This window comes from Bidens hawaiensis, unplaced genomic scaffold, assembly GCF_021521415.1.
Source record: "Bidens hawaiensis isolate Kalapana, Puna unplaced genomic scaffold, B.hawaiensis_p1.1 tig00022524_1, whole genome shotgun sequence".
Taxonomy (NCBI): Eukaryota; Viridiplantae; Streptophyta; class Magnoliopsida; order Asterales; family Asteraceae; genus Bidens; species Bidens hawaiensis.
The window spans coordinates 61,037-78,400 of NW_027493513.1; the positions used below are offsets into that span (position 1 = coordinate 61,037).

Genomic DNA, 17,364 nt, shown 5'->3' on the forward strand with positions numbered 1-17,364 from the left:
TATGAGTTCGCCACATATATGACACGGTAGACAATTGGGCTTTTACATTTCATATCTCAAAATATGTGTTATGATTAGGTGAATGTGATATAGTTGTAAGCTGAGGTGGAGTGAAATGTTAAGTTATTAATTGATTTTGAAAAAAAAAAAATTAGAAAAGAAGAACACTTACCCTACCCTCACGTCCACCAGTACTTTCACATTTGTGCCGCGGGTGCCATGGTGTTTCGGTGCTTGTGGAGATAGGGTCCTAAATACCTGGTACGACCTTTTACTTGTTGTGTTTTATATTATATTTGATATATTATTATTGTTTACTAACCAATGCCCAATGGGCTGGGGGGTTGTGGAGGTAACCCCTAACCGGGCCTGGCCCAATACGGTTAGGGTTTCATGATGGTTGCCATGAAATTCCTATATAAATGGTCTTCATCTTTCACTTGAAGGATCCTCTTTTGGGACACTTGGCCTTCACATATATTTTTGTGTCTGTAAACAAGAGGAAACTCTTAGCAGTCACCTCTACTCCCCCTATATTTCCATGACAGATCTCGAGCTACCAGAGAAGAAGATCGAGGGGTGGTTCGTTCATCTCGAAGACCGGGAAACATCGTCATGGATCAGGTCAGATTCATTTCATGTTTCTTCAGCGCTCTTAACACCTATGTGGTAGGGGCTCACGCCACCTATCAAAACTAAGGGTGTTCAGTATTTGAGTTCAGCTTTAAAATTTTAAAATTCGAATATTCGAAATTTGATTAGTTGAACACCTTCAATCAAAACACATGATCTATAATGTGCTGTCCCACTCAATTTAATCTTTTAATGCAATCAATTTTATTGTTTTCAAAACAAGTATTTACAAATAAAAGTAAATCACAAAGATTATAATAATTATTAATTAAAAAACTTTAAAGTTATGTGAACAAAAGTCTTAAATACGTTCAAACAAAATCCATTGAGAAAGTATAAAGGACTAAGAGCATTCTTATCCAACCTCTTATATTATGTGATGAGTGTTTTTATAATTTAGAGAGTGATTCAGGGTGTTGTGGTGAAGAGTTCTTATATTTTAGGAAAAGTAGTGATTTTTCTGTATATTTGAAAAGTTACTGTTCATCCCCTATAATTTTTTAATATATTTTGAAAGTGTTTGTGAGTGAAGGAAAGAGAAAAGGTAATGATAAAATGTATAAAAAATATTATTTAATTGAAATAAAGAGAGAAAATAAAATAAGTTTTGGTGTAATTTTTTGTTTGAAGATAGAGGGTGGGATGAGAATACTCTAAAAAGAGAATAGAAAGTGAATTTGTATAACCTTTTTTTTAAATCATTAGGCAACGATCGACTCATTAGATGGTTTGTTGGCTTCTCATGAGCGAGAGCTCGATCACCCATACAGCACCACCTCACGCAAGGCTCAAACAATGCCTGTTTGGTGCGCTAGTGTGACCCACACGACACGTTAACCCATACATGATGGGTTCTCATTATACTCCGGATAGACTAACTTCGGCTAGTTGAATATATATTTAAAACATAAATGTTTAAAAGAACATGAGTGTGTGGTTATGTAGGTTAAATGTACTTGTTATACATCATATGTCTTTTTGTTAGGTTTTATTTTTATAGCAGTAATAAGTGCCAAAAACAAACAAAAATAAATCTCCTTTTTAACTTAAATGAGTTGAGGTGGCCAAGCCGGGAATACTGGAGTCATATTCGTATGTTAATTGACTTGATTTTTGGGTTTGTTTATGATTTGCATGCAATACAATATCAACTAGCATGTTTACTATCTTCTTACTCGTTTCTTTTAAATATAAGCATAAGATATTGCGAAAATAGGAGCAAGTATGATAACAAATTAGCACATGTGCAAGAATATCACAAAACCACTTAAATCATAATATAATTTGTATCATTTTATGATTTTCATGTGTATACACCCTCGATCGCATGTGCCTAGGAATGCTAATGATAGAATCTTTAAGAATTAAGGAACTTCGGTCTCCAAACTCCCCGTTTTGATTAAAGTTTCAAGGTATTCTTTTGGTGAATAATAGAGCGAAGAATCAACACTTCGATTGGCCAAACTAATGACCCTTCTTTACGGTAGGGCTGTTCAAAAAGCTCGAGGATTGAAGCTCGGGCTCGTGGCTCGCTTGAAAAAAGCTCGATTAAAACTAGCTATAAAAAGTTGATTTGAAACATCCTGAGCTGATTTGGATCATTTTTGTAACCGAGCCAAAATTGACTCTGGCTCGGCTCGAGTCATGGCTCCGCTCGTTGGCTCGATCTTAAGTTCATTTAACTTTAAAATCAAGCTAGAGCCTAACTAAGTTACCCCGTTTAATTTCGAGCCCGAGCTCGAAAACACCCTGGCTCGACTCGGACTCGACTCGTGAACAACGCTACTTTACGGAGGAGGCACCTTATAATTGGAACAATTGGGTGTGCATATATTAAACTAAATGTTTTCAATTGGCGTACGGTTTTGGATCGGATACCAACTTGGACTACTTTAAGGAGAAGAAATATCCAAGTTCCCTCAAACCTTTATCCTGTATATGGTTCGTATGAAGAGACAACAAAATAGATTTTCCGTATCATGAGAAACAGCAAACGTGATATGGGCTATAATAAGTCAGTGGTTATTATATTCAACCGATCTTCGTTTTTTCAGTAAAAGTTATTTTCAACTACCAAAATTTCATCTTTAGGGTCAACAAGATCTTCATCAATATAGAAACAAAGATTCGAAACATCATTGGTGATATAAAGGCGCTAAGTTTCTTTGGGTGAAAAATAGAACAAAAGTTCCGTCAATAACTTAATTAAAACAAATATTGGTGTAAATTTTGTTTTACATGATTCATTGCAACGTTATTTTATTTTCTTGAGGTTTCAGATTCTATGTAAGTTCAATACAAATCCTCCGTTCAAAAAAAAAAAACAAAAAAAACATCCGTATCTTTGTTGATATTCGATGACATTTTTGGATACTTTTTGTTAAATTTAATGACAAGTTTGAGCTTTATATAGGACAGGGGAAAAGTTGTTGGGAAGAAGAGAGATGATAGCCATCGGAAGTGGTAACATAGACCCAGTCCCAAAATGGTGTAAACATATGACGGAATAATACGACATTATCGAGACTTAATATTTGTTTTATCAAAAGCAGCCGCTATCATGACTTTATTCAAACATTTTGTATGTTTCCATTCTTTAAAAACAAGTGAAAATCAAACCCCACTTACCAACATCTTTTATAAAACAAATTTATTTTCATCCCTTCTAGTTTTATAAAAGTGATGCAAAATATATAATAGTTATAATAGATAATCTTAATGTGGCTAGTCAGTTGAGATCCCTACTGGCTAGATACTTATGAGCAGGGATACCCATAAGACAAGGGGCTATTCGTAGTAAAGTTACTATTCTTGATTATGCTTGTTCAATAATGTTCGTAACAACTTGTAGCTAATATGGTGTAATAGATGTTTCAACGCTTGTTATCCTAATGCTTGCTTGGTAGGAGTGATTACGCTATTGTAGCCCCACCCGTGTTAGTAAAATCAAATATAATTTCTAAGGGCCTGTGTTTATTTTCAGCTTCCTTTCGGTGTTTGACGAAACAAATGCTGAATCATATAGATTCTATAGTTGCCATGAAATGGTGTTAGAAAGTATTGTGAGTACTATTAGTACTTTAAGGATACTGTTTTAGTGGACTCGTTTAAATGTTTGTTACTTTCCTTCATGGTGTATATAAATGAGCGCTATTAAACTTGATATCAACAAAGCTTTCCTTCACCAGGCTCTGACGTGAGAATCAATATATGTTAAATACGAACAACAAAAAATGTCCTAAAATAGTAAATATTGGTATTCATTGAACGTGTGGGCCCTCTCACGAACAAGCATGTATTTGTTACATGTGACTTTGGGGTCGTCCCATCATCAATGTTTTACTCGACCATCAATGTGTGCAACGCCATATATACTAACGCCAAGAATGCTCGTTGGTTCAAAGTATTACATGTCAATTCAATCTATTATTCTTCGTATGTTGGGTTGGTATCATCATATAACACAAGTATAAAACCTTTTTAATTATATGTCGGGTTTTTAATGTTGGATCTTATGATGTATATACCTGAAACTCTACACGAAGTGTGATGACTGGTTCATATATACGCATGTGATAATATGGCCAAACGTTATATGTTTTAGATGTTAGATAATCCAAATATAAGTAGGTTGGGTTCACAGTGTCTTGTGTTCATTTGCATGCTTGGACCTTAACATGCTTGAACGAGAGGTTGTCCAATCGTAGTCGTTGGGTTCACAGTGTCTTGTGTTCATTTGCATGCTTGGACCTTAACATGCTTGAAAAAGAGAGGTTGTCCCATCACAATCCATGCCTGGGCAATAACCCCTTCTTCTTTGATTCATATCAACCTTGTCAAATTGATCAAGCACGACTTGTATTTTACTTAAAATGGCATAGCCCAATTTGTTTAGTGAAATTTAATGATTTTCTCATTTTCTTGCGTTTTCTGACGATGTTGTATTATTGTTAGTTTCTTATCACACTCGATGGATAGATTGAAAACTCGTGTTCCTGTTGTTGTGATTACTTCGCTATGCATCTTCTAGCACTTATCATTGCCACACATCTTTAGGCTAAAAAGTATCATATTTATCGGGAGCAAATTTTTTGCACTTCAATTTAGTTCATTTCCAACACAAATTATTTAATGTAATATTTGAACCTATGATATTAATATCTTTAATACATGTCTTTTTAGACTAAAGAGTCTGTAGTCTAGTAGCTTTAAAATGCGTAGACAATGGTGATCCTTCACAAGTGATGGAGTATTTAGTTAAAACAAAAATGTAGATTTAGAAGTAGTATAAAAAGTGTGGCTTAGTCATTTTAAAAACAATGTACTTTACATAAGTGAAATATTATTATTTTATGACATATTAAATTCTTTAGAAGGAAAGAAACAATTTATAATTAAATAGGTTGTAATGGAGCCAAAATAAGTAATTGCAATAATATATAGTTGAGACATATTCATGTTGCGGGTGTAACAATGAGGCAACACATGTGCCATTAAAAACTATATCCTAAAAATGCTATGTAAATCTTAGTTAAACCGGTGGGCCCCTTCTCATTAGCCAATCAAGGCCAACCGTACAATAATGAAATTGAAATGTTGAGTTGGTAATAATTTAATAAATATATTTTATTACTAAATTCGATAATTACCTATTTACATGATTTTATTCTTTTCTATTTATTATTTTTTTTATTACTATTACCAAATCAAATGACTGCACCCAAAAAAACTAACAGATCCTTTTAAAAGATAAAAGAAATGGATGAATCTGCTTTTAGGTATCATTAAACCCTAAAAATAATAAAAAAATAATTTTTCTTGTGTATCATGGAAATTCTTTGATTATGAGGCGATTTAAGATTAATAATTTTTCATTCATTCTCATTCAATCAAAAAAGACCTTTTTGTAATTGATTTCGGAATTTGAATCGATCGAAAAATAAAAAAGACCATTATTATGAAAAATAAAAAAGACCATTATTATGAATTCAAATTCATAATAATGGTCTTTTTTATTTTTCGATCGATTCAAATTCCGAAATCAATTACAAAAAGGTCTTTTTTGATTGAATGAGAATGAATGAAAAATTATTAATCTTAAATCGCCTCATATCAAATTCGAAAATTTTTTTCTTTCCAGAGCTTGTGTCGTCAAATATGTAAGAGTACTTTTCTTAGAAAAATATCAAATTCTTTTAACTTGATTGTTTGGTAATCACAATAACTTTGTGTCTTAGTGTCATAAAACAAAAGAAAAGTTATATTTTTGTTTTCTTTTGTGACATATAACAGAAAGGCTAGTTATTTGAAGACATAACCTTTTCTTTTATTCAATATTAGAGTTTCTAAAGAATAAACAGACGAAATAAAAGGAAAAGAAACCCAAATTGGATGTAGACGGCTCAGAAACAACCAAAGGTCTAAAACAATTCTTATTGGTTGGCTTTCGAAAAACATATACTAAACCATTTAGGCACTAACTATGATTTCAATTAATAAAAACTTAGATGGATTGGTTTGGAGGGTTGACGGAACTAACAATGTTAACATTATAACGGTTAAAACTGATTTTTCCCAAAATTATTAGTTTGCATTTTAACTCCTAAAATGATAAACCCAAGTCACATACATAATAAAAATATATCCATATATTCAAAAATAAGAAAAAGTAAGTATAATAAAGATTAAATGATGTTTAGTTACATGACCGATTCTGACAGATTCCAACCAAGCCGTTGGCTGGACTGTTAAACCGTCAAAAACGTTTATATAGCTAAGTCCAGTCAAACCTTTAACAAGCATTAAACCTCAAACAAACTGAATCGTATTAGTCTTAAATTCACCAAGCCAATCACTTTGGTTGTGTTTAAACAGTTGAGAAGCTAAGATAAGCTCAAATTTTAACATTTTAACATAAAACTCGACTCAAGGATGAATCTAGTTCGATCAGCAAACTCAAATTTCTCATGAATATATTTATTTCGAAACCATACGCGATAAAAAAAAATCAAAATGTTTATAACTGTTATTCTTCAACTTTTCATAAATCCAATATTGATAAAAAGCAATTCTCATAAAGTATGATCAAACTTGTATGACGCATTTGTTGACCCACTTTATTTTCAAACTTGATAAAAGCTTGATCAAATTCCAGATAAAATCACCTTGTAAAAAAGCAAATCAACCCCAAAAATTAAAAAAATAAATAAAAAAAACAAACAAATAAAAAATTAACCCGACCCGAGACCCGTATTCCTAACAGTTATATCCTCTATAAAAACTAATCTCTTGTGACAAAAACCAATAACAGAATTCTCTCACACCACCAACAAATGGACAGTTTATGGCAGGAGTACAACACCACCACCACCGTTCAGCTGCCGGAGAGTCCACGTAAGCCGATGGAGTTCTTATCCAGGTCATGGAGTGACGCCACTCTCAAAACTCTGCATTCTCCGCCGTCTCCGTTGATTTCTAAGTCCGGAGCCACCAGGACCAGCACAAACTCTAGCATCACGCCGGACACTAACGGCCTTGACGAGACGGTCACGACGGAAACGCTCACAGGAAACACGTTTTCGTTCGCTTCTTCCGCCACTTCGCAGCTCGTGCTTGAACGAATCATGTCACAATCGGTAAAATTAATGTAAAAGCTTCTAATTATTTTATTGTTCGTAATTTCCGTGCGTTATACAGCGATAAACACTATTATTACACTTTTAATGTTGACAGATCACGGCGGTTAAAAGTGTAATAATAGTGTTTTCCATTTCGGATCGCTGTATAACGCAAGTAAATTACGAGCAAGCGTGATCTGTTAACATCACACGCCTGAACTACTAACAATATAATTTCAATAGATTTGTTGTTAGTAGTTACAGGCCAGCAATTCAGAGTGTGATGTTAACCGATCACGCGGATAGTTAATATCCGTTGCGAGCGTATTAAATGTTGTGTTTATTATAATGTGGCAGGATCTATCGCCGTTGGCTTCAGGGAGACTGTCACACAGTAGTGGACCACTGAATCCGTCGCACATGGAAGAAACCGACAGTCCACACATCTCACCGTCCGACGAGTACGACGACGTCGTTAAGGTAGCGTATCTACAATTTCCATTTCAACCACTTATTGGCAGTTATACATTACTTTCCTTATTTTTAGATCTCTATTTATTTTGCTCTCATTTTTGCCTTAATTTGTTGACAAGCCAAACATCATTAATTTTTCATAATGTGAATATCTACGTTAGGGACGAAATCGGTACTGTATCGGTAATGAACAAACGCTATACCAAAAAAGTACCAATACTGAAAACGAGTAAAACCATAAACAGAATGCTGCACCGATCTACCGAAAATACCGAAATAGAATGGTAATGATATTGAAAACATGAAAAAATGCATGCTGGTACCAGTACCGATACAGATTGTGTTCAGTACGGTATGTCATAGAAAATGCGAGGGACTAGTCGGGATTAATCGGATTAGAATTTATATGTAATTTTTTAAATACACACATATATATATACCAGATTTATATATAAAATTTTCGATTTTGACGGATTTTGACCGAACAGGGCAATTATTTTGCTCTCAGTTTTGCCTCAATTTGTTGACAAGCCTTGTTCATCATTTGAATATTTGCTGTACAGATATTATTATTATTATTATTTGTTTATAGTATTGTGAAATAGGGTGATAGAGGACAAATATATGATTTGTGTGATCTGTTTTATTGCTTTAGAATCTGAACTGAAAGAGAAAAAAGTGAGACCTTCTGTACTCTATGACTTTAACTTTATTATCCATTCAAGCGACAAGTTTTCTTTTTGTAAATTTTGCAGCTTTTCTTTTTGGTTTTTACTTTGACCATCATATCTCCAATAATTAACAGCTTTAATTTTGTAAACACAGTTTTTGCGCGCCAACAACACGCTCCAACCGTTGTTTGCCAACGGTCGGAGCGCATACGTGGCGGGAGGGTGTAGCACCACGCCTGCTGGGAAAACGGTGGGGCGTTGGTTGAAGGAGAGGAGAGAGAAAAAGAAAGAGGAGACCCGGGCCCACAATGCGCAGCTCCATGCTGCGGTGTCGGTTGCTGGAGTAGCAGCTGCAGTGGCCACTATTGCAGCGGCCACTGCAGCAGCCTCGGCGTCTAGTAAAGATGAACATGTGGCCAAGACTAATATGGCTGTGGCCTCAGCCGCTACTTTGGTGGCGGCTCAGTGTGTGGAGGCGGCCGAGGCGATGGGGGCTGAACGAGAACACCTTGTGGCTGCGGTTAGCTCTGCAGTTAATGTTAAATCCCATGGAGATATATTGACTCTCACCGCTGCGGCTGCAACTGGTAAACCCTAAACCAGTGACCCATTTAGCTAAATAGATTTTGGTTATATCTAATGGTTGGGTAAACATGAAAAAAAGCGTAAATGAGCTCATAGTTGAGCCACTTGTGAGCTACTCGAGATCGGTTTTATAAAAACTTGAAGCAAGCTCAGCTTAAACATGCTTGAGCTTTTATTAGCTCATTTACTCGCGAGCCTAAAGAAGCCTTTTATTTATATATTTTAAATATATACATTTTTATAATAATAATAGTAGTAGTAGTAGTAGTTACATTAAAGTGATGAAAAAAATAGTTTAAAGTATATACTATGAATAAAATTTGTAGATGTTTATAAAAAATAATTGGAAAGATATTTAAATAAAATAATTAATAAGTAATAAATAAACCGAGCCCGCTCAAGCTTGATATCTTACAAGATGGTTTTCATAAATTTTTTTCACTAGCCCGTTTGACCCATGTGGTTTAATCATGTGAAAGTGAAACCTTTTAAGATATGACTAAACCATGAGCCGTTTTCTCTGTTTTTAGCACTACGTGGCGCAGCAACCTTAAAGGCTAGGGCACTTAAGGAAGTATGGAACATCGCGGCAGTGATACCAGTGGAACGAGGACTTAAAGAAAGTAAAAGCCAAGGAAAGAATAATGGCTATGGTGAACAGACTCCCTCAGAAGAGAACTTTTTGGGTATATGTAACCAGGAGCTGCTAGCCCGAGGGAGTGAGCTTCTCAAACGCACCCGTAACGGTAAGACTAAGAGTAATTAACATAGTTTTTGTGTAGTTTAATATATCGAGTGTTGTTGGTAAATGTAATGCAGGCGATCTTCACTGGAAAATTGTGTCGGTTTACATCCATCGAACGGGCCAAGTGATGCTAAAGATGAAGAGTAAACATGTTGGTTCTACCATCACAAAAAAGAAGAAAAGTAAGTTATCATATGATTATTGTGATTGTTTAGGTTGTTAAAATCTGTTTTTAGGAACTAAAATGAGCATTACTTTTTTCATGAATTTTAAAATGTTACTAAAGTGCTAAATACAGTTTTTTAAACTATGTTTTTAAAATAACCTATGGTGTTGTGTTTTCTTGATAAAACAATGAATGAGGTTGTATCCTTGTATCATGCGTTTACATTATTACATACATTTTGGTTGCTGTTCGACCCACTTGGCCTATATGACACATCTTATGAGCTAACTTCATAGATTTCACTTGTTTGACCCATCAACGGCCCATTTGACACCTTTGACCGCTTTATAAATAGGCCGTGTTTGTGGGTCGATGGGTCCAACCGGACACGAACAAGGAAGTTTGTCACAAGCCCAAAAAATAGTATTAAATACCAAACCGATATGGATACTTACAGGTTGACACAAACATGACCTATTTAACTTGATTTTGTTTTATTTTTTTTACATTTAAACACTCTAAAATTATAAACCTATAACTGATAATACAATGGTTTACAATTATATTTAAATTATAAAACTTAACTTCAATTTCTCTTACCTTTTAAATTTTGGCATAAATTACCTAACTATGGCATTAAACACAATTATTTTTTTGAAAAAAAAACGGGTCTGTGGACCTACTATGTTGACTCAGGCATGATTTGTAAGCTAAACGTGTTTGCCAGCTCAACCTAAACTAATCAAACACATTACACAAAATCCAAACCCATGAACTTCGTGTTAAGTTCATGTCATATGAGAATTTCACACCTAGCCTTTTCAAACATTATTTTTTCACAATTTACAACTAATTATCAAAAACTACATACACACTTCAAAGCATAAATCTAAACCTATTTGCGGGTGGTTGCAGATGTGGTGTTGGAGGTGTGCAAGAACATGTCGGCATGGCCCGGGAGACACCTATTTGATGTTGGGGAGGAGCGGCATTATTTCGGGTTGAGGACCGTCGGGCGTGGGTTGGTTGAGTTCGAGTGTAGGACAAAAAGAGAGTATGATATGTGGACTCAAGGTGTCTCTAGGCTTCTTGCCATTGTAGAAGAAAGGAAGTCCACCAAGTAACCAAAAGAAGATCAAGAACAAGTGTGGGGAGGTATATTGTAATAACCAATGTCTATGTGTGCTTAGTAAACTTATAAACATCTACCTTTTTATGCTATAACTTATTGTGACTCAAAATTATGTATAAATGGGTTGAATTGGGTTGTTATTAATAATTTAATTCAAATAATTAAATCGCATAGAAATGAAATATTTTAGGTGAAAAGAAACCGAAAGAGCGGGTTAAAAGTCTTATTAACGTAGTAAATAACCAATAATCCATAATGCAACATACTAACAAGAAATAAAAGTATTAGAGGTACTTGTTTAAACTGGTTTTAGGTGGAATCGGGTTATGTTTTCCTCTCAAACATCTAGCAAGTAAACTAGTAGCTATGTCCGTGAGCTAGCTACTTGAGATTGGCTCGTTAAAAACGTGATCTATCTGAGCTTGAGATCGGGCTCAAGTTTATATTGCAAGTTGCAACTCATCTAATAAATGGGCTTGAGCCGAGCTTCAGATATGGAGTTGGGCGACGGTCACAAGCCCGAAGGAGAACGAAACCAAAATCCAAATGACTATGGACTAAAAGGGTTATTTTAGCAAAATGTCAAGCACTAAAACTGTAATCTGTCCTAAACTAATTAACAAATGACACATGAGTAAAGCCCGAGCCGGGTTCGATTTTGAAAAACTACTCGCATGCAAGACACCAGCTTTAGAAATAGAGCTTTAAACGAACATTGTTCAAGCTCAAGCTCTTAGTAATTAAGCAAGTCAAAGTCAAGCTTAAGAAATCTCAGACTCGACTCGTTTACCCGTCTAATCAAAAGCAGCCCAATACACATTAACTAAATTAGTGGATTGAAAAAACGAAACTTATTATTGTAAGAATATAGTTTTGAAACTTATTATTGTAAGAATATAGTTTTAAAATCCATACTTAACACAAAAAAATATATTAAAAGGATGGGAAAAACGTTTTGCATAAAACATATTTCGGGTCAGCTAGACCTGTCATGTTTTGTCTCATATAGAAGTAGATATGTATATACATTTTCTGGAAAACATTATCGTACTCCTACCGATATCTATTAGAATATGTAGAGTCTTTTTTGGGGGTAATAGGTATCGGTACACCGTATTAGGTACCTGTACCGGTACCATACCTTCCTTTGTTTTTCTCTAAAAAAATTTATGATTTTTTTGGGACATTTTGTATGTTTTGGTTTTATTTTTCTTGATTAAAAATGAATTTCATGTGATTTTTGGTTTTCTTGATTACCAACCCATGCTATGAATGAATTTGATACAATCAATGGAGATTAGGAGAAAAAACAGAACCAAAGCGGATACCCTATCGAACCAGTGCATTCGATAAGGTAGTTGGTATCCTGCTTTAATCAAAGTTGATATCAATTTATTCAGTACCAGGAACCCTTATGATACGGATTATTACTAAGACTAACCACACAAAATAGGAAGGCGTATCAATCGTAGGGTAATACAACTTAAGCAAGAACCAAATATCGAACCCAAGGGACACATCTTTCACTACACAATTTTTTTACCAGATTGTTGATTATTTTGTTGGTTTGTCAAAACAATATACGATTGATTATGTTTATTCTTATTTTATGTATCAACAACCCAGGGTTCAAAGTGCAACGCCACTTTGGTAGGGTTTGGGGGAAACACCCTAGGTAGGATCTAGGGGTCTTGCCAATGAGAAGTTGCAAGCCATTAGTGGGAGTGATGTAAGTTGATATTGATCATCGGTGGTAACTATGGTAAAAAATATCTTGATGCATTAGTGACAAAGAAGATCGGTAGTAATTAATCAGTAACAAATCGGTCGACAGTGGTAAGTTACTCGATATCAGTTGTAAGTTGATACTGGTCATTAGTGGTAACTATGGTCAACAACACTTGATGTATTAGTGACAAGATTGGTAGTAGTTAATGTAGCCAATGGTAAGTTACTAATGATGGGTAGTAATTTGAAGCAATTGTCAATGATAACTTCGTCATAAATAGTAACTCTACTGATGTTTTCCACTTGTATAAAAATAATTGTTGATATTTATGACCAGCTAAAGAAGCTCTTTGGTCTAGTTCTTCTAAGTTTGTTGCATAACACATTTTGCATATTTGTTCTTATATTCCTTGTGAATTATTAAATTATCTTTCAATAAGTACTATCGAAATATTTCAATCTGATGATGATAGCTCATTAGAGATATTCAGACCCTACGAATTCTAGAGGTACACAAAATTTGCATTAAGAAAAACCTCAAAAGATATTCTAACACTGCCTGTGAATATATTCTTTTAAGCATCTATAAACAAGTAACTATTAACTGATTAATGTCAGTATAAAACTATCTAGTTACATAAAAAATAAACAAATAAAAAAAATAATTGATTACAAGTGTGTGAAAAGTATGAATCTAATGGTTATAGAAGAAAAGATTTGTGACTCGTTAAGTGATATCATTAAAAGCAACGCAACTCATTTTATAAAGAATTCACGTGTTTGATGGTCCCGTATACCATATGACTTATACTTCTCCACCTACCTCGCTATATTCAACAAATATCAAAATGATAATGATAATATGAAGGAATCAATCTCAATCAACCTTTTAGCATCATTATTTTCTTTATAAAAAAATCAATACTGTATAAAATCAATACTGTATATGGGTGTGTATAGTTCGGTTTAGTTATTAGTCTCAACCGAATTAACCAGGTTTTAGGACAAAATCAAATTTGGGTTAAAGTGTTTTCTTAGAAATACATGAAATAGATGCATAAAATGGAGGTATAAATACATAAAATGGAGGCATAAAAACTAGAAATATATGAAAATATAATAGTTCGGTTCGGTTAACTGAGGGTGTAATAAGTAACCGATAACCGATTTTTGGTTAATTTGGTTTACGGTTTCATCAGTTTTTGGTTCGGTTTAGTTAACGGTTCAGTTATTGCTTACGCATTTGTGGAAAAATAAGCACACCTAAAAGTATATACACATAAAAAATGTGTTTTATAGAAACTAACATGGGTACAAAATATGGATAACGGATAATCTATGAACAATGGCAGCCACAAAATACCTAAAACAAAATCTTGCAAGAAGACGACAACCCTTATGCATATCCTCGTTTATTATTATTACGTGGCCATGCAAATTGGACTATAAATATGTTGATATTTTCATAAGTTATATATCCTTGCATAATTCCAACCAATTAATTCGTTCCTCAAAATTTAAATTTATAAAAATGGTGTTGTCTACCGAATCTTTAGCGACACCAACATCGACTACTTGTTTTGATGATGGAAGCTACACGGTGGCAAAGAGAAGCATACCGAAATCCTCAAGTTCTGATACACCAAACCCGCCTTTGTACATTGTTTATCCTAACGAAAATGGAACTTATCCCGTTATACTCTTTCTCCATGGCTTTTCCATCCCTAATATTTCTTATACCGATCTGTTTGAGTTTATTGCCTCTCATGGTTACATTATTGTCGCTCCTGGTCAAACTTTGGTATTTCTTTCTATATATATGTTAAATTATGATGAATTTGAGCCATATAAACCATCACATGATAAGGTTTATGATGGTAAAACTGCAGACTTGTAAACTAGACATGTGATGCTACTTTCACATAGCTGTGTGAATTTTGCTTTGTGTTTAGTCTAAATGGGTCAAATCAGTTTCTTGCGAGCCCGCTCCACATCTAGCTAAATGATTCGTGTTCGGGTAAACCTAACAAGTTCACATGTTAACCCGTTAATCTGTTTAGTTATATAAGTTTAAAAAATGCGCTTTACGACATAACCTTAAATTTGTTGGCTATTTTATCCAAAATTTAAAAGATAAAAGATACATTAGTACGGGGTTTTCTAGTTTAAATGTAATTGTTTTATACATACATATATACATATATACATATATATATATGGTAAGGATCCTAAGAAAATCCTTAGCAAATTGAGAACCATTTTAGACCACTAAAATAAACATCTAAAAAAATATTTAAAAATTTATAAAACAAAAAAAAACGAAAATTTTAAAAAGGTAAAAAAATCAAAATTCTTATATTTCATTTCGGTTTAATAAAAAATATAAAAAAAATTAATTCGTATTTTACCTATACACATGTGTATAATTTCATTTAATCTCTAGTTACGTAATGTACACATATTTACATTATCATTTACCTTAAATTATACATATATGTATAAAAAAAGCATATGTTTGCATATATATACATATATGTAAAATTTAGCTAAACCGAGATTTTTTTTTCGGTTTTTTAGAAACCGGGATGATAAATAAGAAATTTGGTTTTTTACTTTTTTTTAATGATTTTTTTTTATTTGGGGATTTTTTGTGGTCTAAAATGGTTCTCATATTTCTAAATTACCAAAAAGTTCTTACATGATCCTGATCCTATATATATATATATTAAGTATATATAAACGAGACATTTAAAAGTTCTCTGGTTGCTTCTTACATTCTTTCAAGCAACTAGATTGCTTTATTTGTAAATGGAGACTTATCATGCATTTGATCCGAATTCACGCGTATGGGTGCCATTAAATCGATATAGCTCTTAAACGGGTTATAACATGTCACTAAATTAATATTTAATCTCACCATATATTTGATATGAAAATCTTATAAAATAGAGGCATACTAAAAATTAATATATGGTTTTAAAAAAAAGATATTATTCATAATTAAGAAAAAAAATTTATAGCAAAAAATAATAATAATAAGCGGGTCATAGGTCTTACCAAACTCAGATAGTTTTGAAATTGAGTTATAACATCTCATTTATTTGTGAAACTCTTTTATCATCAAATCATAAGTATATTATTAACTTACTTACAACAAATAAACTTAAAATCCAAAAAAGTATGTGTGTGTGTGTTTTGCTGAAAATTTGTAAGTACTTATTAAAAAATAGCTGGGTAATTATGTATTTGATGCATGCGTGTTAAGGTTCACGTATTTGACGTGGTTGATTTAACCCCCTTAGTTAATTTTAGTGTGGTCTAACCAAAGGCATCATATGTTTAATCTCATGTTACTTGAATAGGATCTATCCTGTTTATAAATCAGGCAGATTATCAAATAAATGTTGTCGAGGAAAAAGTAGTGACACACTCATATGCTACATGTTGATTTCTTTATTCTTTTGTTTATTATAGATTGAGCTCTTAAAGGGTTTATGTGTTTTTTCCGCGGTTGGTGATGTGGAAAGTGCGGCCGAAACAGCCAATTGGATAGAAAAAAACCTTCAAAGGGTACTTCCAAATGATGTATCACCAGGATCTTGAGAATGTAGCACTAGCCGGTCATAGCAAAGGAGGAAAAGCAGCATTTGCACTAGCATTGGGTCATGCTAATACCAGCCTTAAGTTCAAGGCTCTTATTGGTTTAGATCCTGTTGCAGGACGAGATAATGCCGATAGGCTCGAACCAAAAATCTTAAACTACATCCCCAAAAACTTCAACATATCCCTGCCTATCGCCCTAATTGGGACAGGCTTGGGTGATGATGGGTGCTGCGGGTGTTTCCCCCCTGCAGCCCCTTGGGGATGTAACCATCCGTTTTTCTTCAACGAATGCAAACCCCCCACTTGTTATTTTGTAGCCAAGGACTTTGGTCACATGGACATGCTTGACGATTGGTTGGCTAAGTTGGCGGGTATCTTTGTGTGCAAGACTGGGAAGGGTAAGTATGCGGATATGAGAAGAGCTTGTGGTTATATTTTTGTTGCCTTTCTTAAGACTTACATGTTTAATGAACCCGAAGATCTCACCACCATCATTGATTCACCGAAGTCGGTTGCTCCGATAAAGCTCGATCCGGTTTTATGGCTTCAATCATGAGAACTTCAGCTTGCGTTTTTGCAATAATGTGACTGTCAGTATATCATACGTAAAACAAGTGTCTCGTGGTACCTATCTATGGATGTAATGTAAAATATTTGGTGCTACATGAATATGTAAAGCATATTATGTTTTTGCACTATATTTATTTCTCTATATTTGTTTAGACGGTTTTGAGTTGGTATATAGATGAGCTTTTTGCACTAAATGTAAATGCTAATAGCCAAATACACGGACACTACATATACCATTTGTGCATAACAATATTTCTTTATATTTGCTTAGACACGTTTTAAATCGGTATTTAGATGTGTTTAAAATTCTTGCAGTGAATGTAAATACTAATAGACAAATACACATACATAAACAAGAACAACTTGAGTTATTGTCGTGTATGCACCGAATTTCTTCAGCAAAACGTACGGTTTGTTGATGATACACGAATATTTGAGGG

General features: G+C 33.8%; 1 protein-coding gene and 1 pseudogene across 2 annotated transcripts; both read left to right on the forward strand.

Annotated features, from left to right (window-relative positions):
* The first annotated feature begins 6,965 nt into the window (after positions 1 to 6,965).
* LOC143565773 (VAN3-binding protein-like) lies at positions 6,966 to 11,151 on the forward strand. The gene is made up of 6 exons (XM_077052642.1): positions 6,966 to 7,268; positions 7,608 to 7,730; positions 8,550 to 8,982; positions 9,511 to 9,726; positions 9,800 to 9,907; positions 10,807 to 11,151. Exons 1-6 carry the CDS (start codon positions 6,966 to 6,968, stop codon positions 11,013 to 11,015), a joined length of 1,392 nt encoding a protein of 463 aa, XP_076908757.1. The 3' UTR covers positions 11,016 to 11,151.
* A 3,125-nt stretch (positions 11,152 to 14,276) lies between these two features.
* On the forward strand, positions 14,277 to 16,910 carry LOC143565774 (chlorophyllase-1-like; annotated as a pseudogene). Its single transcript, XR_013141129.1, has 2 exons — positions 14,277 to 14,552; positions 16,226 to 16,910. The product of XR_013141129.1 is annotated as a chlorophyllase-1-like (transcript).
* The last annotated feature ends 454 nt before the right edge of the window (positions 16,911 to 17,364 follow it).